This window comes from Sminthopsis crassicaudata, chromosome 6 (genome assembly GCF_048593235.1).
Source record: "Sminthopsis crassicaudata isolate SCR6 chromosome 6, ASM4859323v1, whole genome shotgun sequence".
NCBI classification, from domain to species: Eukaryota; Metazoa; Chordata; class Mammalia; order Dasyuromorphia; family Dasyuridae; genus Sminthopsis; species Sminthopsis crassicaudata.
In genome coordinates, this window is record NC_133622.1 from 202479310 (window position 1) to 202506629 (window position 27320).

The 27320-nt window shown below is 40.8% G+C and overlaps 1 protein-coding gene across 1 annotated transcript in view; it reads right to left on the bottom strand.

The window, feature by feature from the left end:
* Positions 1-27320, bottom strand: part of PDE3B (phosphodiesterase 3B) — a 139611-nt gene that overhangs the window by 40060 nt on the left and 72231 nt on the right. Inside the window, exons 2-7 of the mRNA XM_074275604.1 lie at positions 23381-23431; positions 18546-18791; positions 11663-11817; positions 4848-4939; positions 3118-3319; positions 1050-1126 (exon numbers count right to left, since the gene is read on the bottom strand). Of these exons, the coding sequence (XP_074131705.1) occupies positions 1050-1126; positions 3118-3319; positions 4848-4939; positions 11663-11817; positions 18546-18791; positions 23381-23431 (823 nt within the window). The remainder of the gene's footprint in view (positions 1-1049; positions 1127-3117; positions 3320-4847; positions 4940-11662; positions 11818-18545; positions 18792-23380; positions 23432-27320) is intronic.

The window sequence follows — 27320 nt, forward strand, 5'->3', positions numbered from 1 at the left end:
TTTGTGAAAGAATAGCCTTCCTTAGTGTGCCCAGTTTAGGATAAATTTTAAAATCTATGCATAATTCCTTAGCACATACCAACTGAGAACAAGGGAAATCTATCTATATTCACACTGGGCAAGAGACAAACTATCTGTAAATACAATTCTGGCTAGGACAACCAAATCTGCCAATAGCTCTTCTAACAAATACTCTAAAAAAAACCATTTAAGAAATCCCCATCATCATTATTACAGAAGCATAAATAGTACTTTTTCTAATCACATTATACTGTGACACAATCATTATAAATAAAATTCTTATTTTGAAATACATACTATTTCATAGCCATAAAATAATTAGAATTTCTAAAAAATAATTTTCTTACCAAAAAAAAGTATCCAAAACACTCACACCAATATAAACTCTAAATATACATAAAGGCCCCAAATTCAATGTAAGTATAATTGCTTCAAATATTTATTATTGCTATTGTTAATAGCAATAATGTTATCTTGTCATCCACGTTCTCTATGATATTTTCATTCTAAAAATCTTGTAAAATAAGATACAATTCTGTGATGCAGCAGGATAAACTGAAATGCAAAGAAGTTAAATTATTTGCCTGGAACTGACCATCTAGTCAGTGACAGAACTTAATTTGGAACCATTATCCAGATTCCTCGAGCACCTACACCATGTCTTCTTGTCTTACTACTGAATCTAACTCTGGATGGATTCCAAGAATTAGCAATGGAAGAGACATGGGAGAGATTCCATAGGTTTGCTTCAATCCTGGGTTCTCCCTCACACTAAATGACTTGTGTAGTTTCCTCTAATGCATTAAACATTGAGTAACAATGAAAGGGCCGTGTTCCATGCTAAAGGGCTACGGAGCACTTTCCATTTGCTAAATTGATCAGAAGCAACAAAAAATAATTTTCAAATTCTAGGGTGATATTTATGTACTTGAAAGACAAACTAACAATTCATTTCATTTCATTTTAGGCCAACTTAAAAAAAAAACCAATAAAATACTACAAAGCATACGTATTTTTTGAAATCTCACCTGGTTTTCCACCCTGGTCATCTGTACCATATTCAGATTCATGTATTGAAACATGCTTCAGTACCTCACGTCCACAACTTAAGAAATAAATTAGATAAAGGTATATCAAAAGGCTATTTCTCTTAATTTTTATCTAAATATACTTTCCCACCTAAACCCAATGGAAAATTAACCTAAAGCCACAACTTCCTTAAATCTAGTAGGTTTTCTTCTAGAGATCACTCTAACAATGCTCCCAGCTTCTGGGGAGCTGACAGTGTTTTTGCATTTGATATTTCATTTAATCCCAGTAACTCTGAGGGAAAAGGGGAACAAAGGAAGACAAGAACATGTATGATGTCTACAAAGTGCCAGATATATCATGTTAAGTGAGTTTACAAACATTATCGCATTTGATCCTCACAACAACCCTATTATAATCCCCATTTTATAGCTGAGGAAACTGAGGCAGACAAAGGACAATTAAATGGCCCAGGATTATGCAGTGAGAACAGATTTCTGACTCCAGGGCAGAACTTGATCCACTGCACCACCTAGCTGCCTCAAATTTCCTTCTGTGAAAGAGGTAATGTAAGTATTTTATACCTGGAAGGAAACCAAGGCTCAGAGAGATTCAATTACCTTCCTCAATTAGCTCCCCACTCAATCTCTTTTACTACAAGTGAGTACAACTGAGGAAACGTACTTTTAGATGAGATTATTTTTCATCAGACTACAACTAGAGGGAAAATATCACACTAGACAAGTTGCCAATATTGGACAAAATGAGCCGGGATTTAAAGGGGCCCAAACCCGATGGCCAGTCTGCTTCACAGGCCACTGTAGTTCCTCTGCCCCTTGGACCACTACCAGGCCTCCCACACAGCCTTTTCTTCCATTCCCCATTGTGAACCTGATTCTGCAGCTTCAGGAGGAAAAACACAGGCTACTGAATGGCAGAAAGGAAGGAAAGCGGGGCCCTGGGTCCAACCCAAGTTAAGGTTTGCAAGGCCTGGCTAAGCCTAAACCAAAGGACAAAAAGGGAGGTGACAGGCCTACTGACCACACACTCTCACTGTTTTAAATGGCAAATGATGAGCTCAATCTTTTTAAAGAGAGCAGCATGGAGGGAGGAAGCTGGAGGGCCACCGCTGGCCGAGTCCCCAGGGACACTCCTGCTGAACAGGAACGGCCCCTTGCTCTGCCTCCCTCCCCAGGAGATCCAGTGTGGACCAGGCATTCTAGAGCTGTAAATTACCCCGTACTTCAACTCAACAATTCCTGGTTTTCTTGCTTGCTGCCTCATTCAGGGTGGCTGCAAAACCAGCAAAAAGCCCGTGGAGAATGCTAACTGTTCTGCATCCTCCCTTATAGTTGCCCCAAAGGAGAAAATTCAGGCTACTTTCCTAGAGGTGCCCAGCTGAGGGAGGGGCTGGCAGGGGGTGATCGCATTGTTTCTGCAAATAAAGAGGAGGCTGAGGTCTTTGGGAGCCAGACAATACTGCAACAGCCGGGAATAATGGGGGCAGGCGCTACAACCTGCCAGAAAAGAGCCAGGGACCCCGAGTTATTCTGAAAAAGAAAGAGCCCTGAACATCTCTGATTTCCTAGGAGTCCGGTTCGGCTCTGACCACGCAGAAACCATGTGCGCCTGTTGAAAGAGAGGGCTTCCCAGGCCATGGGCACTAGCTGACACAAAGGAAGCCTGGGGGCCCAGGAAGCACCATACTGCTCTGAGCTAACCCAGCAGAGACCCCTCCATTCCCTATTCTAACTTTCCTGATACCCTGCAATGTCAGCATTCAGTGATCCTAGTGTTGAAACAGGTCTTTATTTCATCCCAGAGAGGTAGGGAAAATTTTCAAAGGAAAAATTTCAATTTTCATTGAAAAATGGATACAGCTTATTTAACATGAATGAAATGATAGAATAAAAACACTACATAAAGAGAAGTACCATCCTACACAGGATCACAGCTATCTAGCAATTGTGGAATTTGGGTGAGGGAACAGAAAAATGCACATGTGTACAATGACCAAAATGACATCTACGTCTGATAATAAAATAAATAAAAGTTTACGGAGCTTACCTGTTACATATTTGGCTATCAGAACTTCTAAGTTGCCGAGGCAAATCTGGAGTACTAAATGCAATCCCCAGAGGTTTGTGTAAAGTAACATTCGGCTTAGTAAGAAAATCAGCAGCATCAGGAAATCCTATGGGTGACCAGTTAACTAGGGAACCAGTGGACCTTGATTCGTGGCTAGGTGAACTCAGGTTGGGTGAAGCACCTAAAAGAAAATTAATTGTGCAATTCTTTTCTTTGAAGAAGCTAAAGTATCTGCAATACAGACTGTTCCTAGCAGGTCAGCAATCAACACTGACATTCTTCTTGGAGCTCCCTTGGAACTCCAGCAAAACTATTACTCTTCCCTTTATCGATGACCGCTGACAGGTTGGGAAGGAGAGGAACGCTGCAGGAAGCACGCTTGTGGGAATGTTTCCCATTCTGGTATGGTCATTCACCAATTTTCTAGTGCTAGAGTTTTATTCACATAGTAAGAACCAAAGCCAGATCCTATTTTTAAGGCCCCATGAGCAGAGTGACAAGTCCTATGGTGATACTATTCATGATGTTATTTTTTTTTAATCTTCACTCCCCAAAAATCTTTAGCATAGCATGAAGCCTCTTTATTTAATGGTCCACACCATTTTCTCATCAAGAAAAAGGATTTCTATCAGAAGTAACAATTAGTGGTCTCAATATCTGTCCTAAGACTTTGGGGAGATCCTGCAAATTCAAGGCAGGAAAATGGGAAGTCCTATCACCAGGGAAGGCCCAAGTCTCATTAACTGCCCAAAAGGAATTGAGACTTGACTACAATTTTGTAATTTCAATTAGATACTTTAAATTTGTATATAAATATGGTAGGCCAGGAAGAGAAGAGATGGCTGGAGTTTCTAGCTGTCATGTTGATCTACTGGATAATTATAAATCTGAAAGATGGCCAGAGGGAAGGAAAGGAAATACAGAACATCCTAGGCTGGTGTTTTGCATGTCTTAAAGTTTATATATGTTTATAGTTTCATGAGAAAATTCTAAGAGGGATAAAATAGGAAATCTGGAAAACCTAGTTACTCTTCAATTAGGTCTTCTGAATTTGGCCTCATGATTTTAGCTTTAGCCTTCTGAATTCCCATAAGATCAAACAGGCAAACACAAATCTAACAACACATTGTAAATATATATATATATATATATATATATATATATATATATATATATATATATAAAAAATCTGAACCAGTACAAATTTGCCATAAAGTAGGACTTCCTTCCATTATCCTGGATAATGGAAAGATTTTTTTCTTTTAACAATGCTTTTTAAAAATATTTCAGAGAAAAATACTCTAAACTGAAAGGTTTAGGTTAGGAACCAACCAGGAGAAAATAAGGTTTTCACTCACCCCATACTGCTATACCTAGAACATTCCCCCTATGATTACTATTCCATGGAATGGGACAAGAAGAGGGTTGTTATTACCTCTCTGAAGACGTCCCCTCACACTTTTTCTCTTCCTGAATGCAGGATATTGCATTACTGGAACTGTAATCACCCAACTTATCAACTAATTCCCCATGACCAAATGAAAAGCAACATAAACTACTGAGTCACATAGATTTTTATGGCAATGTAAATTGAATAAAAACAAGAAAAGGGTCTGAAACAACTCCCCCAAATGTCATGTTTTCTCTCTTCCCAAATTGTCAAATGTTTTTCTATCCTTGTATTTAAATCACAAAACTCAGTATCTTACCAGATCTCAGAGGACTCCTATAGTCAGTCAAGGTTACTGAAGATGACCTTTGCTTTGGGAATGTAAATACATTTGAATCTGGAGATTCTAGGCTAAAAGGAGAATACAAGTTAAGCACCTGCTCAGATAGCAATTGAACTAGATAATGTCTGACCCCCTTGATATGCTATGATTCTATTTCTCTAATGGTCCTCTGACTCCACTCATTCTGGACTTCCCTGTGATCTTTTGGGTCCAGAATTTTGGCTTTCTTAGGGCCCAAAGACTTACCATGGGAATGGACAATTAAGTGATGAAGTTAAGATAGGTAAACACAGACATCAAGAAAACCACTCTGTCTTACCAAAGAATCCCCACACACTTAGGCACTAACAGATGCCAAAGGAAATATATGTTAATAAATAAAACTAAAGTAAAAACTTATAACTGAAGGCAGAGAGCCTTTTAGGCTCCACTTTAGGAACATAAAATCCGTTAACCCACTGGTTAGTGACTGTCAAAAGGAATTATCATGACCTGTACTTGCCCTCTGCAATATTTTCATAAATCAGTAACTAGAAATTAGACTCTCCAGACAGTGAGCCAGGAAGGATCAAAACCAATGTCCTGGAATCAGAAGATCTGGATTAGAGGTCCAGCTCCGCCACTGCCCAACTGTGCATCCTGTGAAGCCAAATGGTGCAGGGGGAGACCCAGGCCTTGAAAGCTGCTGAGGGACCCAAGGCAAACCCTTTACTTTCTGGGACTCTATTTCCCACATATAAAATGAGAGAGTAGGACTACATTACCCTCCCCAAGTTCCTCTGTCTCAATATATATTTATGACTCTAGGACCTTGACCAAATTATTTTCCATCTTTGAGTTCCATTATTACCTGAAAAAAAGGGAGAGAGCAAGATGATCTCTGAGGTCCTTTCTAGCCTTGACATTTTATGATTTATGATGCTACCCCTGTCCTTCCTTGAGGATCCTAGATTGCTTAGTCACACATAACACACAAGATGGCTAAACTGAAAAGTTTAGGTTAGGAACCAACCAGGACAAAATAAGGTTTTACAACATCTTAATTTCCAAACATTATGCTTCCTCTTCCCCACTTCCTCTTCCCCATACCATACCAAGTTTTCCCTTGTAACAAAGATAAAAAACAGTTCAGCAAAGCCAGCTGACACATTTACCTCATAAGCCAGGACACGTGCCATTCCCAACAACATTTCCCCCACTTCTCTGATGGTGAGAAACAAGTCTATTATCTCATCACCAGAGACCAGGGCCTGCCCCAGTCAGCAGAGGGGCACAGTGCTCAATTTAGCATTATAATTCCTGCACTCTGTTAGAATCATGGCAAATACTGTGGTCTTGGTTCTGCCACTTTATTCTACATTAACGTGTACAACTCCTGATGCTCTGAATTCATTGTGTTTATCATTTCTTACAACAAATAGTTGCATATTTCCAATCAGTGGCACTTATTTTGTCTTCAGTTCTTCTCTACCAAAGAAAAACGCTGCTATGTTTTCACATGTATGGAACCTTCCTTTCTCTCTTTAATGTTCTTAATCTTTGATGACCCAACAGTGGGCCCAGCCAAATTCTTACATATCCTTCCCTCTATTATGGTGATACTGCAAATAAAGCACTGCGTCTTCAATTAGGAAGATCCGAGTTCAAATCTAGTCTCAGACATTCACTAGGTAGGTGATACTACACAAGTCACTTAACTTCTATATGCCTCAGTTTCCTCATCTGTAAAGTGGGGAACAACCATTTTACATCCCAGAGTCATTATGAGGATCAAATGAAATAATATTTGTAAGGAGATTAGCACAGTGTCTAATATGCAGTGGGTACTTAATAAATGCTTGTTCCCTTCTGTTCTCTTCATTTGCCAAGAGCAAGTAGAGATGAGGTGAAAAAAATTTCCCCCCAGAAGAGAACTGCTGACTGACTGACTCTTTTCTGGGCCAAAAGCATTACCCAATCTGAGGTCTAGGAGTCAGATCAAAGATTAGAGTTCCCTTTGTGAACTTCAAAGGAAGAATGGTTGCGGGGTAGAGAGAGGGATCTGGAAGTAGCAGAGAGGACCAGGCAGTATCCCTCCTCCTCTTCCTCTGGCTGCTCTTCCACCTCCTACTAGTTCAGTAAACAGGTAGGTGGGTGGAGGGGAAAGGGGGTGAAAGCATATCCAGTATTAGAAAAGGTGGCTAGGGATGTGGGGGGAGCCGCGTTTTTGTGATTCACAGAAGATGGACAGAGTGTGAGAGACAAAGAGCTAATATGAAAAGTGACTGATTAACAACTGATCAGGGGAGCCACACGGGACACAACAGTGCAGGTCCAGCACACAGCGGCCAGAGGCCGATGGGGATGAGAAAGAAAGGAGTGGCAGTCGTGGAAGGGAAGCTTCACCTAGGCCAGCTCTGCTTCTCAATCACGGGATCCAGAGAGGAGGAAGAGAAGGCGAGTCGGACTGAAGGGCCTCCAGCTCAGAACGCAGAACGCACTTGACATTTCCTTCTAACTGGGGCTAAGAGGCTGGGAGTAAGGGGCCCATCCTGGTTGTGCAGGTTGAAGCTGTGGCTGATCAGCAAGGGCATTTCTGCCTCAGACCAACTCCAGTGTTCATCTGATTCCTACTAGCTGAGGAAGGGTTCTGTACATCAAAGGTGAGGAAGCAGAGTAAAGTGCAAATGAAATCCAGACTGAGAATCAAACTAGCCTAAGGTCTTGAATCTCCTTTGCAAAGTCCCTTCTCAGAGTCTTCATTCTCTTCTATGAAAATGAGAGGACTGGGGCCGCTAGGTGGCGCAGTGGATAGAGCACCAGCCTTGAATTCAGGAGGACCCGAGTTCAAATCTCATCTCAGACACTTAACACTTCCTGGTTGTGTGACCCGAGGCAAGTCACTTAACCCCAGCCTCAGGGGGAAAAAAATGAGAGGACTGAATAAAATTAATTTCTAAGGCTTCTAGCTAAAAAAATATAGGACTCTCTATATTCATAATGGGGGAAATAGATTCTTAATAATTTTATGATCTAAGACAAATGATTCTGGATAAAGAATCAGAGTTTACTAAATTTTATGTAACATTAACTATAAGAACATTTTTTATTGATGCTGAAAATATTGATCCCTTATATCTATTAAAACTCTTTAAATCATAGGAATAAATGGAACTTTCTTTAATATAGTAAATACTCTATTTAAATCCATAAGTAATGGATGCCTTTCCAATAAGATAAATCAAGGAAGATTATCATCATTACTATTGTTTAACAAAACTACAGAAATGGCAAAGCAATAAGACAAGAAAAAGAAACTGAGAAATAAACATAGGCAAAATAGAAAAAAAATTATCAATTGTATTGGTATTATGATGATGTGCTAGAGAAGCCTAGGGGTCAATTAAAATTAATGACATAAAAACTTCCCCAAACTTATAGTGTATAATAGATTAATCCACCTAAGTCATCAGCATCCCTATATATAACCAGCAAAACCCAGAAGGATAAATTAGAAGGACAAATTCCATTCAAAATACCTACAGAAGTTATAAAACAAATATCTGGGGATACATCTACCAAGGTTTGCCCAGGGACTATATGAATTAGCTATAAAATACTCATTGAAGAAATAAAAATTGAATTATTGGAGAAACATTAATTGTCCCCTAGGTAGGTTGAGCCAATGTAATAAAAATGAAATTAATACTTTATTTACTTATTCAGTGCTGTACTGACCAAACTATTCCAAATGATTATTTTATAGTTAGAAAAAAGTAACAAAATTCATAATCTGTATACAAAGCAGTAATCAACAAAAATGATTTGGGTACTGATTTTAAAAAGAGAGAGATTGATTAGTGGAACAGGTCAGATTATATAAAAACAAATTAACAAAGAAGCTTAATGTCTGATGAACATAAAAGCACCAGTTATTGAGGGAAAGATTCAGTATTTGAATTAAGTGCAGTAATGTGATGATGTAAGATAGTAATCTAGCAGAAATCAGGTTTACAGCAACACTTCAAGACAAACTCCACAGAGACACATGACAGCTTTAAAAGGGTGTATATCATTTAAAAAGAGAGAGAGGAACAAGGAAGAAATTGTCTTTCAGATCTATGAATAGATAAGGTAAAGAATCCATCACTAAACAAGTAATAGAACCATGGCTAGAATGAACAGTTTTGATTATTTAAAATTAAAAACAACAATAAACAAAGCACAAACAAATCTAAATCTAATACAGCCCATGCCCTCATTACTTCAAGCCTGGACTGTGGCAAGTGATTGCTGCTTCATCTCTCTGTCACAAGTCTCTCCCGACTTTTCTATCAAGCTGACCTTCCTTAAACACAATCACTTCACCACTCCTGGCCCACCGGATCTCTATTATCTCCAGGTGCAAATTAGAACCTGGCCCCCTGCTCCCCTTCTAGTTTTGCTCTGCAATTCAGCGCCGCTGGTCTTCTCCCTGTCTTATATGACATGTCCAGATCCCAAGCATCTTCCCTGGCTGGCTGGCCCCTGTGCCTCAAATGCTCTCCCTCCTCATCTCTGTTTCCTGGATTCCTTGACAAGTGTCTTTGCTAAGTGTGTGTGTGTGTGTGTGTGTGTGTGTGTGTGTGTGTGTGTGTGTAATTATCTGCACGATGTCTCTCCCATTAGTAGAGATTTTTTTTTGGTCTGTATCCTCAGTATTTAGCACTGTGTCTAGCACACAGATTAGATACCTAGTAATGCTAGGTGACTAACATGATAAAAATTAACTGGAAAAAAATCTTTGCAGGAAGTTGCTCTGATAAAGGCATCATTCCCAACTAAAATGGGTATCCCAAAAGTCTTATGTGGTTTTATGCTAAGGCTTTTGGGACACCCTATATAAAGAAAGGATTCAAACTTAGAAGAATAAGACCCTGACAAATGGTTCAAGGTTAGTAATTTTCAAAAGAAGAAATACAAACCATCAACAAGAATATGAAGAAATGCTCTAAATGACCAATTAGAGGTAATTCAAATTAGCTGAGTCTGCATTTACCTAACAATAATTAGAGAAATACAAATTAAAGCAACTTTTGAGATTCAGCATTACATGTACAAACTGACAATGATGACAAAAGAAATGACAAATGTTGGAAGGGCTATAGAAAAATAGGCACCCTAGTGCACAGTTGGTGGAGCTAAAAACTGGCCTAGCTGTTCTGGAGAGAAATTAGGAACTTATGCTCAGAAAGTTCTCAGACTGTGGATTCTCTTTGATCCAACCATCCCCCTGCTAGGCCCATACCCCAATAAAAAAGAAAGGAAAAGGGTCCAAAATTGCATAAATATAGATAGCAGCTCTTTCAGTGGTAGTCAACAACTAGAACTCCTACTGGGGATTGGCTAAACAAATTGCATTCAAAATATAAATGGAATAATACTGTGCCATAAAAAATGAAATGCATAATTTCAAAGGAAACTGAAATAATCTCTAAGAACTGATACGGAGAGAAGAAAAATTAGAACAACAATAACATTATAGGAAAAATAACTTTAAAGACTCGAAATTCTGATCAATACAGTGAGACCAATAACATGAGACCAAAAGAATGAATATGAAACATATAACACCCCTGAAACAGAAATAATGAACTTAAAATGCAGAAAGAGACATAAAAGGCTAATGTGGGAATTTGTTTTTTGTCAAAATATGCTAATATGTACTGAGGTCTTTATTGGGGAGGGGGTTCTTTTTCCATTGCTAAATGGGAGTCATTTTTAAGTTTGGCCATTTTTAAAAAAGAGTAAATTTTCTAAAGTGTTGCTTATCCTGTCTCCACCTGCCTTGCCCTCACAGACCCAAGTGCCTCCGTGTCACTGCACCTCTAGCCATTCCCTCCAGCACTCACTCAGCCTCCCCTAGTCCAGAAGGGGAATGCTCCCTGCTGCAACTTTCAGACTGGCCCTCCCCACTAACAATCAGCTCACTCATTTACATTTCCCACGGTGGGACCACAGTCCGGTCTGGGTCGGGGTGTCCCCTCCAGCTCCTGCCCTTGGGGGGAGGGTTCCTAACATCTCCAGCCTCCCTGATCCCACCCCACCCCAAGTCTCCGACCACAGTGCTGCTCACTCCTGGCCTGACCTCAGGTCTGCCCCCCCCCCCCCCAAGTCTGCAGGGGAGAGGAAGGAGAATCTTTTGGGAAGGAGCTGCTGGAGGGGGAGGGGAGAGTGGAGACCAGGCCTGAGGAACACGCCAGAGCTGGGGAAGGGAGGAGAGACTACAGGTGCAAGGAGGCCTGGGGCCCCATGGAGGGCTCTGGGGGTGACAGTCCTGCCGCCGCGGCCTTCCTCGGGTTCACGGGCAGCAGACAGCCTGGGCCTTCTCGGAGACTGGTCCCAACAAGGCTGGGAGCTGCCTTGCCCATCTCTGCTCTGGGTCACACTAACTCCATGAGCCAGAGTCAGTCACTCCCCACTCTCCATGTTGCCCAACAGGGACAGATCTGCCCTCGGGGAGGGAGTTTCTTCACCAGGCTTCCATGCCAATGAACTCAAAGGGCTTGATGGAAGAAAGGAGAGGAGCAGCAGGAAGGACTGCATTACGGCAGCAACTGAAGAGAGTCCCAACCCTCAGGCTGTCCAGAGCAAGTGGCCTGGGCCGAGAGACTCTGGCCAGCAGAAGGCTCTCTATAAGTGACCCTCCGCTGCTCAGAGGGGGACACCGAGGCCCAGAAAGTGCGGGCCCTGCAGATGACAGAGGAGCGCGGCCGCGAAGGCTCTGGCAGGCAGGCCCAGGAGCGGGGGCAGGGGACCCGGACGCATTTTACCTCGGGGTACTCGGCTGGCGGAGAGTGAGCGTGCGCCTTCTGGTACTGTACTCCCATCGGGAAGGAGACGGCTCAGGGGGCGGCAGAGGGAGGCCGGAGGGCCTCGAGTTTCTCCTCAGCTGTGGTAGCAGCAAACTATTTCTATGACTTAGAGTCTGTAAAATAATTAAACAATATTATAATGATCACATCCATTACATGTGTGTTGGTACATACATACATACATACATATATATATATATATATATATATATATATATATATATATATATATATATTCCCCCCCCCCGGGGTTAAGTGACTTGCCCAGGGTCACACAGCCAGGAAGTGTTAAGTGTCTGAGATCGGATTTGAACTCAGGTCCTCCTGACTTCAGGGCTGGGGCTCTATCCACTGCGTCACCTAGCGGCCCCAGTACATCCATACATTTACCATATTTCAATAAGTCACAGAGAAATTAAAGTCATTCTCTTTCCTGGAACTGGGTTAATTATCCTCACAAATTCCACATTTTGGCCTGCTCCATTCCCTGTGACGGTTACAATGGCTGCCAGGTGGAAGAGATCTCCCTCCTCTGAACCTCACAGCACCTCCTCCTTCACCGGAAGCTTCTGCTGTGGTCCGCTTGCGGACCCATTCTCTCCTAAACCAAGTGCTGTCTGAGGCCTTGGCCACGTCCACAGCACTCAGTCCATCTCGGCAAATACTAGGTATGACTAAGGAGGTGCTGAATGAATGGGAACGATCAACAACCACAAGGCCTACAAGTTCCTTAGGGATCATGCAAGTTATTTTATTATAGTCTAAGTCTCTGAAGATGGCCACTCCCGCATGGCAGCCGTGCATCTCAGTGAACCCCAACACTGCCCCGGGACAGTCCACTCTCCCTCTACCCCAATAGGTAAGCGTTTGTTTTCTTCGCAATGACAGAGAACACAGATGTGGTTTGTTGAGAACTTTTTTCCTCTGTTTGTGCTTCACTTCACAATTAAAATATTCACAATAACTCAGAGCATTCCAGAAGGCAAAACCTATGAATTCTTAAAAACTCCAAAGTCTCTTTCTGTATAATAGCTGCAACTGCAGCACAGACGAGAAGAATAATGAAACTCTACAGAAACCTGTCAGTAATTTTTTTCTAAATTGGTTTTCAGTAAACATTAGACTTAGTAACCCCGAGGCATCCAATATTATTAGAGTGCAGTTTTCAATAGCTGGAGAATATCATGAAATCAATAAAAATGGAAGACAGAGTTCCATAATCTTCTCTAAGCTCACCACACTCCTTGGGCCCATTTACGACCAAATTCTTCTTTCAGTCTATCTAGATTGTCTCTGATGGTTCGGTCTCGTCAGTCCTCTGGACAGATGGCTAAGAAGTTATTATACACCGTAACATAGGAGGGTATGTAATATTCTCTTTTCCAAAGCAGATCCCATACAGATTATTTTCTATTCCGCTGCTCATTTGTGTGTTCCTTCAGCAAACTCTCCCTTGTTTTCTCACAAACTTTAAGAAACAAAACAGTTGAGAGGAAGCAGGGTATAGCAAAAAAAAGGGTGCCGGGCTCTTCCACTAACTCAGCTCCAAATATAATCTTGACTAATTTTTTTATCCTCACTAAGTGTGAGTTTCTTTGTCTGCAAAAAGAGATTGAACCAGACAATTATTAAGATTTCTTCTTATTCAAACAGTCTCAAATGCCTAATGATATAACTGAATAATGTCTAGAACTGGAGCGACATTCAAGTATCAGCTCTTATAGCTTAATCTAGTTGCTGAAATACCTATAATGGTTATAAGGACATTTTCAAACCTCAGTCTAAAGCAACAAATAGTGCAACACACACAACCAAATTCTTTTGGATGATCAAGTGTCTTATGGTGCACAAGAGTCATTATTCTACATGTCATTTTCCACTAAAGAAAATGCAGAATAGTTGAGCTGAAAATACATTGCCTCTAGCACATATCTTGGAAGATACTAATTAAATTTTTATCATCAACTTGTATACAAGAAAGAAAATAAAGATAGGAGATATTGTTGTTTTCTGGTATAAAAGATATATGAGAATTTGAGATATAGATAGATAGATAGATAGATAGATAGATAGATAGATAGATAGATAGATGAGTATTTTTCTTTCCCTTCATCCCCAGCTGCTGATCAGTAACGATTATCTTCTGAATCACTCTAAATCACTACATAAAATATTCAGTCAACAAACTAAATTTATGAAGCATTAAATTTATAAATAAACTTATTAAACACTTTGTATGTGCCCAGCACTGGGTACTTTAAAAAGAGGCAAAGCAGAGTTCCTCCCTCCAAAGAAACTTACAATTTAATGGGGGAAGACATCAAAGCATTATGTATAAATAAGCTTGTCTCACTCTTCCTGCCCCCATCTGGGGTTTTCTTGGCAGAGATGCTGGAGTAATTGGCCATTTCCTCTTCCAGATCATTTTACAGACAAAGAAACTGAGGCATACAGGGTAAAGTGGCTTGCCCAGGGTCACACAGCTACTAAATGTCTGAGGCTGGGAGCAGCAAGATGGCACAGGGGACAGAGCACTGGCTCTGGAGTCAGGAGGACCTGAGTTCAAATCTGGCCTCAGACACTTAATACTTCCTGGCTGTGTCACCCTGGGCAAATCATTTAGCCCCAATTGCCTCAAAACCAAATACAAAACCAAATGTAACTGAGGCGATAGTCTTCCTGAGTCCAGGCCTGGTGCTCTATGCATAGGAAGTAAATAAGACAGGGAGAGCACTAAGAGGAATTGAAAGATGGCTTCTTAAAGAAGATGGGGTTTTAACTGGGACTTAAAGGGAGCCCGGGAAGCCGAAGGACAGAAATCAGAAGGGAATGCTCGTGGCCCAGCCCGCAGGCCCATGTGGCGGGGAGCGGAGAAGGGAAAGGTAGGAGGAGGGCCAGCCCTGGAACATAAAACAGGGACTCTGTTCTGGTCCTGGAAGCAGCAGGGAACCCCAGGGGAGTTTATTGAGGAGAGACCGGGTGACGTTCAGACCTGCACTTAGCAGCCGAATGGAGGGTGGGAGTGGGGACAGACCGGGGGCAGACCCAGCAGGAGCCATTACAGTGACGCGGTCACAAGGGGTTGGCCTGGAGGGAGGCAGCGTCCGAGAAGAGAAGGGGTGATCGGGGAGACTCACAGGGAAGACGACAGGCCCGGTCTCTGTAGGGAGAATGAGGAGGGCAGAGAATACAAGATGACTCACAGACTGCGGGCCCCAGGGCCAGGAGGATGCTACTGTCCTCCACAGCATCAGGGATGGCAGGAAGGGAAAGGAGAGCAAGTTCTCGTTGTGACACGAAAGATTTCCCTAACCTTCAGTCTGAGCTGTGTGAAAGGCAGCTGGAGATGGAGAGGGAGATCCACAGGAGAAAGGCAAGAAAGAAGCGCTCGGCCCGTGGCATAGTTACTTCTTTGGAAACAAATGCAATCAATCTATCAACAAGTATTTATTAAACACCTACTGTGTCCCAGGCATTGTCTTGACAGGAGGGACTCCAGAGACCATCAGGCGCTCTACAGTAGCAGCTGGGTGGCCCCGTGGACAGTTGGCACTTGACTCAGATGAGCTATGTCACCCTGGGCTAGCCAGTTGCCTCAGTTTGTCTGCCTCAATTTCCTCATCTGTAAAATGGGTTTAATAAGAACTAGCCCTCTAAGGCTGCTGTGAAGATCAAATGAAATGCTATTTGTATACCTTTTAGAAAACCTTAAAGCGCCATGGAAGCGCCAGCTGTGGTGATGGCTATTATCCCATGGAGGAACATAATCTGTGCTCATATAAGTATAAACATATAAACATCAGCCGGTTTGGGGGGAGGGATCAGGAAAGGCCTTGGACAGGGCCTTGAGATGGGTTTTAAAGGAAACCCCGTATTTATTCTACGAGGCAGAAGTGGAAGGGTACCTCATGCTGGCTGTGTCACAGGCTAGCAAGGTCACATGTGAGGCAAGGAAGAAGCCCTCTTGGCCAGACCCCAGTGTGTGTGAATGTATCCTGGGCCTGAAAAGACAGATTGGAGCCAGAATGTAAAAGGCTTTGAATACTGAAGAGGGAAAATTGCATCTTATCCTGGAGTCTGTGCATAACACAGTAACTACTTCCTGTGAAAGGGATGGCCCGGCATTGCCCAGAATAGCACTGATATCCCTTAGTAACTGAGTCTGGCTTCTTCTGTTAACTTCAGAGAGTGTGCTGATAAAAGGCAATTCAGCAACAGCCTCCAGCCCCTGCTGGTGAGAAGCATCTCAGAGGTCACCAGCTCCCACAAGCTCTTTTCTTGATTCTGATGTGACCCAAAGAGACCCTTTTTTATCACAGCCCAGGTCAGGTTACAGAGATCCGCAGCAGCCTAAGAGCCATCCATCTAGTCTTTGGATGCCATTATTGTTAAGATATTAGGAGATCCCCTGTTTTCCAGAGCTAAGGCCCTGCAAGCAAGCTGTGCCCCGAGCTGGCATAAGAACAATCCTTTGTGCTCGCCCTCTGGCAAAATCAGCACCAGACAAGCTCTGACAAGTTCTGGTCACGAAGTCCTGACCTGAATTAAGCTTGTGTCATTGTCAGAGCTGCAACTCAGCACACAGCCACTGGTCTAAGTTCTGAGATCTTCCCCTCGGCCTCGGGCCCCCCACTAGGCACAGGGCCCTGGCACACGTGCTTATCTGCCCTTGCCCACAAGCCGTTTCCCTCACTTTGAAATTACACGTCTGCTCCTTTCTGACTCTCCCGTCTCCAGCCTGCTCTGCTGTGCTCCGGCCTTCCACAGCTCAGAGGCCAATTGGGTCCAGTGGGCATTACCCAAGAGAAAATAGACCAATGCCATATCACGGAAGTCACAGAAAGAGACCCATCACCCATTTCTGTCTCCCATCCCAGCAGACTAAAACTAGCCATCACTTTCCTAATTATATGACAAGGAATTTTGCATCACGTTCTTAGTATGATGAAGTTGTCCATATAGGAATGATGGGGGGAGGGTGAAATTGTGTTCCCTTTTGATCTGTAAAAGAAGGGAGATTCCTGGCCTCGCAGACTCCAGAAGTCTAGGAGAAGTCTGGGCTTTTCTAAAGCAAATCAAACCCCCCTCACATTGATCTTTTGGACAGTGGGATCCCCATTCAAATTCTGGGGAAAAGCCTTCAAAATGATTTTCATTCAATTGGAGATCTGGGCCTGATATTAATAAGTATCTAGGCCTGGACGGACACTGGCTTTCTTTTCAATCTGAAACCTGAACCCCAGACTTTTAAAGACAATTTAAAAACCCGTATTTTTGCATAAGTCTGGAGCAGGGTATAGCTGCCTCCCAGGACTCCTGTCTGCTGTGAAGAGACCCTTTTCTCAGTGCCAATAAAATTCCTTTTTGCCATTAATATTTTGGGTTCGTGAATTCTTTCATAAAGAATCTGCACCTCTGACCAAAAGGAGATTCCCACAACTGTCTGCACTGCCCCGAGAACAGCATCAGGAAGATCATTATCTGTCTGATAAAATAGGGGAAACCCAGAAACTCGACTTCTACTACTGCTCCATCCCAATGGAGCTCCACAGATCATTAGTTCTGCCTTGAGCTGGCCCCTGTGACCACCATCCAGGGGAGGAAACGCTCCTCTTCCAACCCACCACCATCAACACCAAAGGCCAACCAGGCCAGAACAGCTAAAGCAGCACAGTTCTCTGAGAGAGGGAGAGCAGTGCGAGCCGAGTGCCTCCAACCCTCCTGCAGACAGACAAGGACCTCGTGCACAAAGTCTCTGGCCCCGGCCCTGCTTCCACTGCAGTCCCACAGCCATCTTCCAAGGGAGCAGCCCTAATTCCCGGCAGATGCCTTGGCAGATGCTTCAGGCACAGCTACTAAAGAACAAAGTCCTCCGTGCCCAAGTCTTTAGCAAGTTAAATGGCACTGGACACTCACAATACGTGGCCGTCTATGTCACTGATGCACTCCCAGAGTCCTTCTATCTACCCGGCCCTGAAACGGTTTCTATGCTGTCTCCTTTTAATCACGTGGGAGCTGCCACGGCACTAATTAATCTTACTTAAAAACAACTTACAAAGAATTAAGTTCTTGGAATAGAGAAATGCTTTCCACATATAATGATGAAAAAATCTAGATGACAGGAACACAGATTCTGACCCAGAAGGAACCTTAGAGACCAACAAATCCAAGTGAGGAAACTGAGGCACAAAGCATTTAAATAGCTTGCTCAATCACACTTAATAAGTGTCTGAGGCAGGATTTGAACCCACATTCCCCTGACTCCAAGTCCAGCACTCTCTTCACTACATCATGCTGCATCTTCAGGACAAAATCTAAGTCATAGTAACTGCTAATGAGAATAAGCAGAAGAAAACTGAGTCCAAAGGGACAATAAGTTGAAAAAAAACACTTGGCAGATTATTGTTTATAAAATTCGGAAATTCAGAAAACTCATTCCCTTTAGGTTTTCCAAATGAACATACACACACACACACACACACACACACACACACACACACACACACTCTTCTAAAAAGAAGCACTAAAAACTTTAATTGGTACAGGACCAACCTTGGAGCTACACAAACCATAAATGCCAAGCTTATTATCACTAAATCAAAAATATATTTAATTCTATCATCTGATACAAAAGAAGTTATCAAATATGGCATAAGAAAATTGTAGATCATAACTATCTCTGGAAAAATCAAGAAGATTCAATTTAACATATAATCCTAAAAATCTCTGCAAAATTATTCTATTTTGTACAAAATTTTTAATGGTGATTCTTATTTGAAAATCTCATTAAGTCAAAAGACTTATTAAGAAGGCTGTGTGATTTATTCCCCAGTTCTCTAACCTTGTAAGTCTTTGTGTCTTTTTCATCTGAGTAGTCTATTTCGCTGCAAGGGTTAAACCCAGAAAACAGTGGGAATGAGTTGACATTTGGCCCACATGATTTGGAGAAAGCACCCATCAAACTATCCATGCTTCGAAGAGAAGTGATCACATGTGGGGGGAGGGCTGGATCCAGCAACAGTTCTGTCACCATTTGACGAGCCTCGTTTAGCATGGAGAGATCAACATCAGTTCCTCGTGATGCATTCTAAAAAAAGAGAAAAATACTTAAAATTTTATTAATTCTTTAATTTTATTACACAGAAAATACCAAAATAATAATTTTTCTATGATTGTAATATTAACATATTATATTTTATCCCATAGATTATAGAGTAAAATCTTTTTTAAGTTAGATCACATCAAATGCATATTTTCTATAAATTTGATATAGTATACATTATTCTGATTGAGTGTAAAGACTGGGGGGAAATGCCATAACTTGGGATTTCATCTATATAATTCTAAAAGATAATTAAAAATTTGATCTTAAACCAAAGCATATATCTTATCTATGAGATGTCTGAAAAGTGACTGATTACACAGTCTAGATCAAGAACTTAAAAGATTCCAAAGCAGTTCATTCCATTTGTGAATTAATCTAGCTAAAGATTAGATACTCTAAGAATAGCTAGCTAGCTACTACTCCTAATAAAGTATTTTACTTCCCATTTGGTAATTTATGATGAGTATGAGTTAAGATTTCTGAATCTTAAATTCAGAATTCACTTAACCAGAAATAAAAGTGGTAAAGTTTTAATCTTCACCAGTTAATACTGAATTAATAGAAAATGGAAAAGGGACAAGCTGTAAGACTATCATTCATCCAAATGAAAATCTGAGGAAATTAGTGTTTAGCCTCAAAGTCTAGCAGTCTGTTTTAATAATTCCACAAAATGATTCTGATAGATGCATCCATTTATCTTAAGAAAACTGAATTTTGTAGAAAAAAATTTTAAATACAGAGTGTGTACAATTCAAAACTCTTTACATGGTTTCAATAAAGTCAAGGCCAATAAAAAAGAAGCAGTCTGCAACATGGAAATATACTGAAACTTCATAAATTCAATTCTAACATTGCCTGCAGAACAAAATGGCCAGCATGCTTTGACAGAGAAATAGCAAAAGAACAAAAATGGGCTCAGAATAAACAGATGATTGTAATCAATATTAAAATACAACTAAAGAATGGATTACTAACTACTAAATAAATCTAATATTACTGTCAGGGAATAATCATGAAGGGAAAATACATGGAACCAAGAGAAGTACAGTAAAGCTGGAAAAGAAATGAGATACTCAAGTTAATTTGTTCTTCTGGCTAACTGAAATGAATTCAAAAACTGCTATAAGAAAAAGCTTTAAAATGCATCATTAAAGTACTTTCCTCCCTTTCTTGGTCAAAAACATACTACATATAATGGGATTCATCTCTGATGAATATCTCCATCATTTCCCATGCTGCTTATCACTCACTAGAAGGCCCTCTATGAATCTATGAGAGGTTCTGATGCTCCTGAAGGAGTTAACAGCCCAGCCCAGCCCTTTTCATCTCATGGGACTGGAGCCCCAACAATCCCTCCTAGATCTGGGCTCATGCCTAACCTATTCTGCAGATTTGTAAGGGTAAAAAGTAGTGGAAGAGCTATAGAGAGTAGGTAATTCATCAAAACTTCAGAATAACACTTATTAATGTTAATAACTGACTCTAGAGACCCACAGCCCAGGGTAGATCATGAGTAATTGATAATATTCACACTTCAGAATTCTCCAAGTTTATCTACTGACCTCATCTTTCTTCCTCTCCCCCCTTAGTGCCTTTCTCCCACTATCTGCTTACATCTCTCTCTTATTCTATGGAGGCTGTTTCTCCTAATGCTCTTTTTCTCCTCTTTCCCTCTGACCCCCGATGCTCCCTCTTCCCTCTTTCTCCCCCTCTCCTCTCTCCTCTCCCTGTTCCATTCTTCACTCCAGAGGTCCATAATTTTATCTCTTCTCTCCATCAAATGAAACTGCTACAACTCCAGCAAAATTACTTAGTGGCCAACCTCCTAGCCAGCAGTCTCTCTGCAGTCAGATAAGCTGGGCTAGGACCCACAGTCTGTCCCCAGGACAGTACTGGAAACTGTTTCAGTTGTACGGGAACTGCCAGAGGCTGAACGTGTCAGCACAGTCTCTAAGAATCCAGCTATACTAAATGAACAAGTAGAATCAGACTTTAACAGCCCAGATATGTTTGTGAAGAGAAATTGCCATCTCCTTCTTCCCCATCAGAAATGCTGCAGCAACTAATGGGGAGCCATTGCCTAGAAGTGTCACCTTTCCTAAGTGTTAGGATGGGGGTTAGAAGCAGTGTACGACATTCTCTCTCCCCAACATTGGAATGAGCTTTTCCTAGTCCCTATCCTGGCTTCTGAATTTATCTCCCACCCTTCTGATTATCTAACAGAGGTCAACTAAGCACACATCTAATCTCAACTCCTCCCTTCAGGGCAAACTCTTATTTGTTCCTATTTTCTCTCTATTCCCAAATTAGTTGTTTCAAACTTTTTCTCAATTCCCTCTGCCTCATCTCCTTCTTCTTTCCTACTTTACTGAAGCAATCAAGCAAGCTCCCTTCTCCCCTCAAACTCTCTTTTCCTGCTCTAGTTTTTGAGAAACAGGACTCTTCTTGCCAAAACTAACCTCTTTATTTCCCCATTTTCCTTCTTTGTTTGTTCCTTGATGCCTATAAATATGTCTTCTCCAGTCTTAAGTTTTTCTTTAGCTTTGTCATTTTCTCCAGATGTCTTTTCCCTGTCCCAGTCAACTTGTAGAAAAGCCATATAAACTCATCTCCATTTTCTCACTTCTCACCCCCTTTTCCACCTGACTTCCTACCAGAATGCCACACTAAAAGGTTCTTCCAGAGGTTACCAACAGTTTCACAATTGTTAAATCTGATGGCCTTTTCTTAGCACTCATCATTTTTAACTTCCCAACAGTTTTTGATATAACTAACAACCCTCTTCCCATATACTCTTTACTCCCTCACCCTAAAATGACCCTCTCTATGCAGATGGTCCCCAAATCTGCATACACCTCCTTTAGTCTCCATATTGAATTTTTAGCTGGCATGAGCTGCAAATCACCTTCAGTTTCCTACCAGCTGGAAAGCCTTGTCACTCACCCTCCAAACCCTTCTCTCTGTCCCCCTTCTCCATTCACATAGCTACCATCCCAGTTGGATCCTTCATCACTTCTCACCTGGTCAACTACAATATCCTCCTAACGCACCTTTCCACTTCCAGTCTCGCCTCTCCTGTGTCCAATCTTGTCTCTGCTGCCAAAATAATCTTCCAACAGTAGGAGTATAACTGTGTCACACCCTGGCTAGAAAGAATGACTGGATTCCAATCAGCTTGAAGAGAAGAGGACCCAGCACTTCATGTCCTTTGCCATCTTGCTCCAGGTTGATCTCCCAGGATTCTCCCTCACACACTCAGATTCTAGCCCCCCTGGTCTCCTTACTCCTCCTTACACAACATCGTATCTTCTGGCTCTCCGACGTTCCCAGAACAGATTCTCTTCTCAGCTAATCCTCTTCAAATACTAGCTGCCTTTAACCTTCTCCTTGTTAGCCCTTTCTTCCTCCTCAAATTATAATTTATTTACAGAGATGTTTTCATGAATCCTCCAGGAAAACACGAGCTCCTTGAAGGCAGTTATTGTTATTTCTTTTTGTCTTTGGATAGGTGCCTCTGTACATAGTGGGCACATAATACAGATTCGTGGAACTGTAACCCATCCAACTAGTTCCTGCAATAACAATTTGTCTGCTCCTCTTCTAGTCCTTTTCAGTGTAGCTTAAGAGTTTTGTTAGACCTCAGGCTAGCTGTCATCATCAAACTTATCCTAAACCATTCCCTATACCTACAATATCCTCTCTCTGAGTCTGCTGTCCTCCAGACACAGCTCAAACTGCCTCCAATTTCGAGAAGTGCTCACCAAGGTGAAAACCTCAGCCTTCCTCCATTCCAACTTCCAAGCTTAAAATTGTTTCTCCTTCCTCTGAACTCTAACAAGGTCCTTGCACTTGCCGCATGCTAGATGTTATTATAATTTGTATATGTGTTTTAGTTTCCCTACTAGATTATAAAGTGAAGGGAGAAGGAGAGAAGAGGAGCTGGACATATCTAATTCATATTCTTATCTCTTCTCAATGCTGATGGTATTTTGTGCATAATTAGTCACTGAACAATGTGACTCAAAATATACTTTAGTATTTGTCGTATTAATAATGAATAAAGTTTTGTGATTTTTCTTGATTTTAAAAACTAAAGAGAATTTTAAGTACCCTAAATTGATTTTTTCTCATAGTAAGGAAATCAATTTTTAAAAGGGGGTCCTTGAATGGATTTAGATGGAAGCCTAAGCTAAAGCCCAAGTTAATCCATGAAAACCCTTTGTTTATTAAACCAAAGAAACACAGAATTTTAGAACTGGAAAAGACCTCAGTATCCATCTAATCTAACTCAAACCCAAAAAGGAATCCCCACTACAACATACCCGACAAGAGGTCATCCAGCCTCTTGCTTGAAGAATTATTTTTAAATGAACTTTTTGGGGGATCATTTGCCTCTTTTGCCTACAAGTGGAATTCAGAAGAAAAAAAAGATCCATTTAATTGCAGATTCTAGTTAGTTATATTTTAGATTATCAAGTTCTTACTATAAGAAGTTCTAATTCTAAATTTAAATGTTTCTTTTAAGTTCCTCACAAGCATCACTCTTCCTTAGTGCTAATGCACACACTCACCTGGTAATGGGGTTTAGACCACTGCTTCAAGTCCCAATCCCAAAGAATCATCTGAAAAAAATAAAAAAGAAATTTCATTCAGTTATAAATTAAGAGGAACTAAAGCATTGTAAAGTCAAAGTTTGGCTTTTTCAGTTCTAATTACTTAAAAAAAAACACTTCTGATATTTGAGAGTGGAAGCAAAAAGGATTGAGGCATAATTTTTAAACAGAATACTTCATTAACCCAAATATTAGTACCCGAAGGAGTGAACAGAATTACCAAAAAATCAAACTAATTAGTAAAATGCATAGTAGCTACTGCCTAAGAAGGGGTAATAGTTAAAAGCAAAAATAATACTATAGTTATGAATTAAAAATAATCATCACTCAATACCAGCAAAAAGCAAATGCCGTGAGTTAACACTTTTTGCCAGTGGGTGGTGCTGCTTCCCTATGATATTTAAAGAGTTGTTATTAAAAAGCAACCCTCACTTAAACTGTGTCTATTTCCTGTGGTTAGATGGAGCATAAATGAGGAACTCTCTCAAAGTTACTTTTATCTTTACTCTTTGTTCAGTTAATTCTCAATTTTCTATACTATGAATGCTCTTCCATCCTTAGCTGTCCCCCTAATATGCTTACAAATCTGCTTCTCCATCCCACTCAAATAATACATACTCAGGGAAGTAGAAGGAGCCTTAGAGAAATTTTATTTTTGTGGTCCATTGTTTTAGAACATATCTTTTCCATAAAACAAGACTGAACTGCCAAAGTAGATACATTTATAAGCCTTAGAATTAGGAAGACCATGGTTTGGATCTCAATTCTGACCCAGTTACTAGTCGTGTGACCAGGGGCAAAGCATTTAACCTATTGGGGTCTCATTTAGGGGAGTTCCATGAGCTGCATTATTCCCAGCTGACCATTTATGACATACTGACATAAAGAGCAGCCGTGTCTTCCTGTTTCACAAGAACAGAACACTGCTGCTGGAAAGGGCCTGGAATCGTCTGGTCCAGTGGCATCAAACTCACATAGAAAAAGGGACTAATATGTCATACATAAGGATCCTGGCAGCCAGATATTGACTTAGAAAACCACACAGTAGCATCATCTATATTCTACCATAATTTATTTTTTCTTTACTATTGCCCCATAACATTTTAATTTGTTTCTGGGCTGATTGCCCAATGTGGTCTGGGGTGGTGTTTGCCCCCTTGAGCTGGATCAATCTTCTCCTTTTATAGATGAAAGGTGACATGATTTGCCAATAGCACAGAGCTCGATGGTTACAAAATATAGGCTTCAAAGCAGGTCTTCTGTCCTGAAGTTCACCGTTTTTTAAAAATGTGTTCCTAATATCATTGTTAATCAAGAGTAACACAGTAAAGGGAGATTGTGGGGCAAATGAAACACTATAATGCAATGTATAGCATTGTTAAATAAAGCATAAATTGTCTGATTTGTAAAATAAATTAGTTCTAAGAAATTCCATTTTTCTATCATTGTTCCTTTCTACTTCAATTCAAAATATCAGACAAGATCCATAAAAACAAGCCCTAGGTAGGTCTAATTTGGATATAAATCTCAAATGGTAGGAACATTGCTCTGAACAGAGAAAATTCTAAATGAAGGAATATAAAATGGAACTGAATTGGCTAACTCATGGATGGAGAGAAGCAATTTAATATCAAAGGCACATTTTTTTTTTAAAGGGTTGCAATTCAAGTCTTTTTTCTTTTTATCTTTAATGATATAAAAAACGAAAAAGGCTGGGGGGGGGAGGGAGTTGCTTACTATAATACTTTAAATGAAATATGGGCAGTCAGGATCAACTTCAATTATAAAGAAATTGCCCTTGGGTAAAATTCTAGTAATTCTTTCTCACCTGAATTAGTCCTTAAATCAGTGGTCCTCAAACTTTTTAAATAGGGGCCAGTTCACTGTCCCTCAGACTGTTAGAGGGCTGGACTATAGTTAAAAACAAAAATTCACACTCTGTCTCCGCCCCTCAGCCCATTTGCCATAGGCCCGGATAACGTCCTCAGCAGGCCACATCTGGCCCACGGGCCATAGTTTGAGAACCATTGCCTTAAATTTTCTACTGTCTGTGACAACTAAATTATCAACTCTATGGCCAGTTCACATAACCCCTCGAAGCAGACCCTGATGTTTAAGTATGTAAAGAATTCTAAAGTTGTTATATCGGATTCCATTTCAACAAAAATGTATGGAGAGGATTCTGGGAAGATGACAAGAATAGGTCAATAAATTTCAGGATCTTCAGAATTCCCTCATAAATACAATAAATTTGCACCTCAAGGTGAAAACAGACTGGTGAAAAACAAAGAATTGGGCCAGAACAGGGTTTCTCCTGGGACAAGAAAACCAGAATTTAACCAGTGTGAAGTGTAAATACCCCCAGGCTAGCTGCACAGATCAGACAGTGGGGAGCTCTGGGCTAACTGGTTTAGAAGGAAACTTCAGCTGGAACCACAGGAACCTTCACTTGACAACTGGGGAGTTGTCTGAGTCCAGGAATACTGAGGGAAGCTCTGCTGATCAAGAGCCCCAGGCCCAGCTGGGCTGCAGAGATGGATCTTAGGCTAAAGGTAACCAGGACACTGGGAGGGCAGGAGCAGGGGGACAGGCACACTGCTGGCTGCCAGCACTTGTATCCAGGGAGTTGATTGGGGGGTTCTAGGTCAGAGGGGAGAGCTGAAGTGAAGCTGGATGCATCATACACCCCACAATCAGAGGTACTTACACTGACAGTTCTCATTTTTAAAAAAAATGAACCAGCAAAGAAGAAAGAACCTCACCATCAAAACTTACTATGGGTATAGAGAAGACCAGGGATCATTCACTGAGGACAGAGAAATTAAAAAAAAAAAACAAAAAAAAAAAAACCTTCTACCCCAAAGAGTAACATTAAATGGTTACTGGTCCAGAAAGACTTTATAGAAGAAAAGACTTTTAAAAACAAGTGAGACAATTACAAAAACACTTCATACAAATAAAAGTTAGATCTAAACAACTGGAAGGCTATCAAGTGCAGGCCTAGTTAATATAATAAAAATGAAAATTTCACCTAAATTTATCTACTTATTCAGTGCCATGCCAATCAAACTGCCAATAAATTATAGAATTAGAAAAAAAATTAACAAAACTCATGTGGAAGAACAAAAGGTCAAGAATTTCAAGAAAACTAATGAAAAAAATGCAAAGGAAGGTGGCCCAGTTGTACCAGATCTAAAACTATATCATAAAGCAGTAATAATTATCATGGCTAAGAAATAGAGTAACAGATCCGTGGAATAGGTTAAGTTCACAAGACTCAAAAGTCAATGACTATAGTGTTTGATAAACTCAGATTCCAGTTTCTGGCATAAGAATTCGCTATTTTATAAAAATTGCTGGGAAAACTGGGAAAACAGTATGGCAGAAACTGGGCATTAATCAACATCTAACCTTATCAAAATAAGGTTGAAGTGTGTTCATGATTTAGACATAAAGAGTGATACTAAAAGCAAACTAGGAGAACAAGGAATAGTTTACCTCTCAAATCTATGAAGAAGGAAATAATGTAAGGCCAAAGAAGAACTAGAGAACATTATGAAATGCAAAATGGATAATTCTGATTATATTAAAAAGGTTTTTGTTAGGTTCTTACTAAGTGCTAATGAGATAATGAGATATTAGGTTCTTACTAAGTGCTAAGTCGGTACTTAACAATTCTCTAGTTCTGGTCTTTACTGGGAGTTTTATCCCTTCCAACTTCTGGGGAGGAGCTTACATGCTTAGGAGGAGCAAGTTCATTGGTTGAAATATTTTTTCCCAGAAGCCCCTGAGTTATTCCACGCCCATTCTCTGGGAGGATAAAAGAAGCAACATTGAGCAAGGGAGAGGAGTCTCTACTCTAGGTCAGAGTTGGCGGCCGAGAGATTGAGTTGAGACA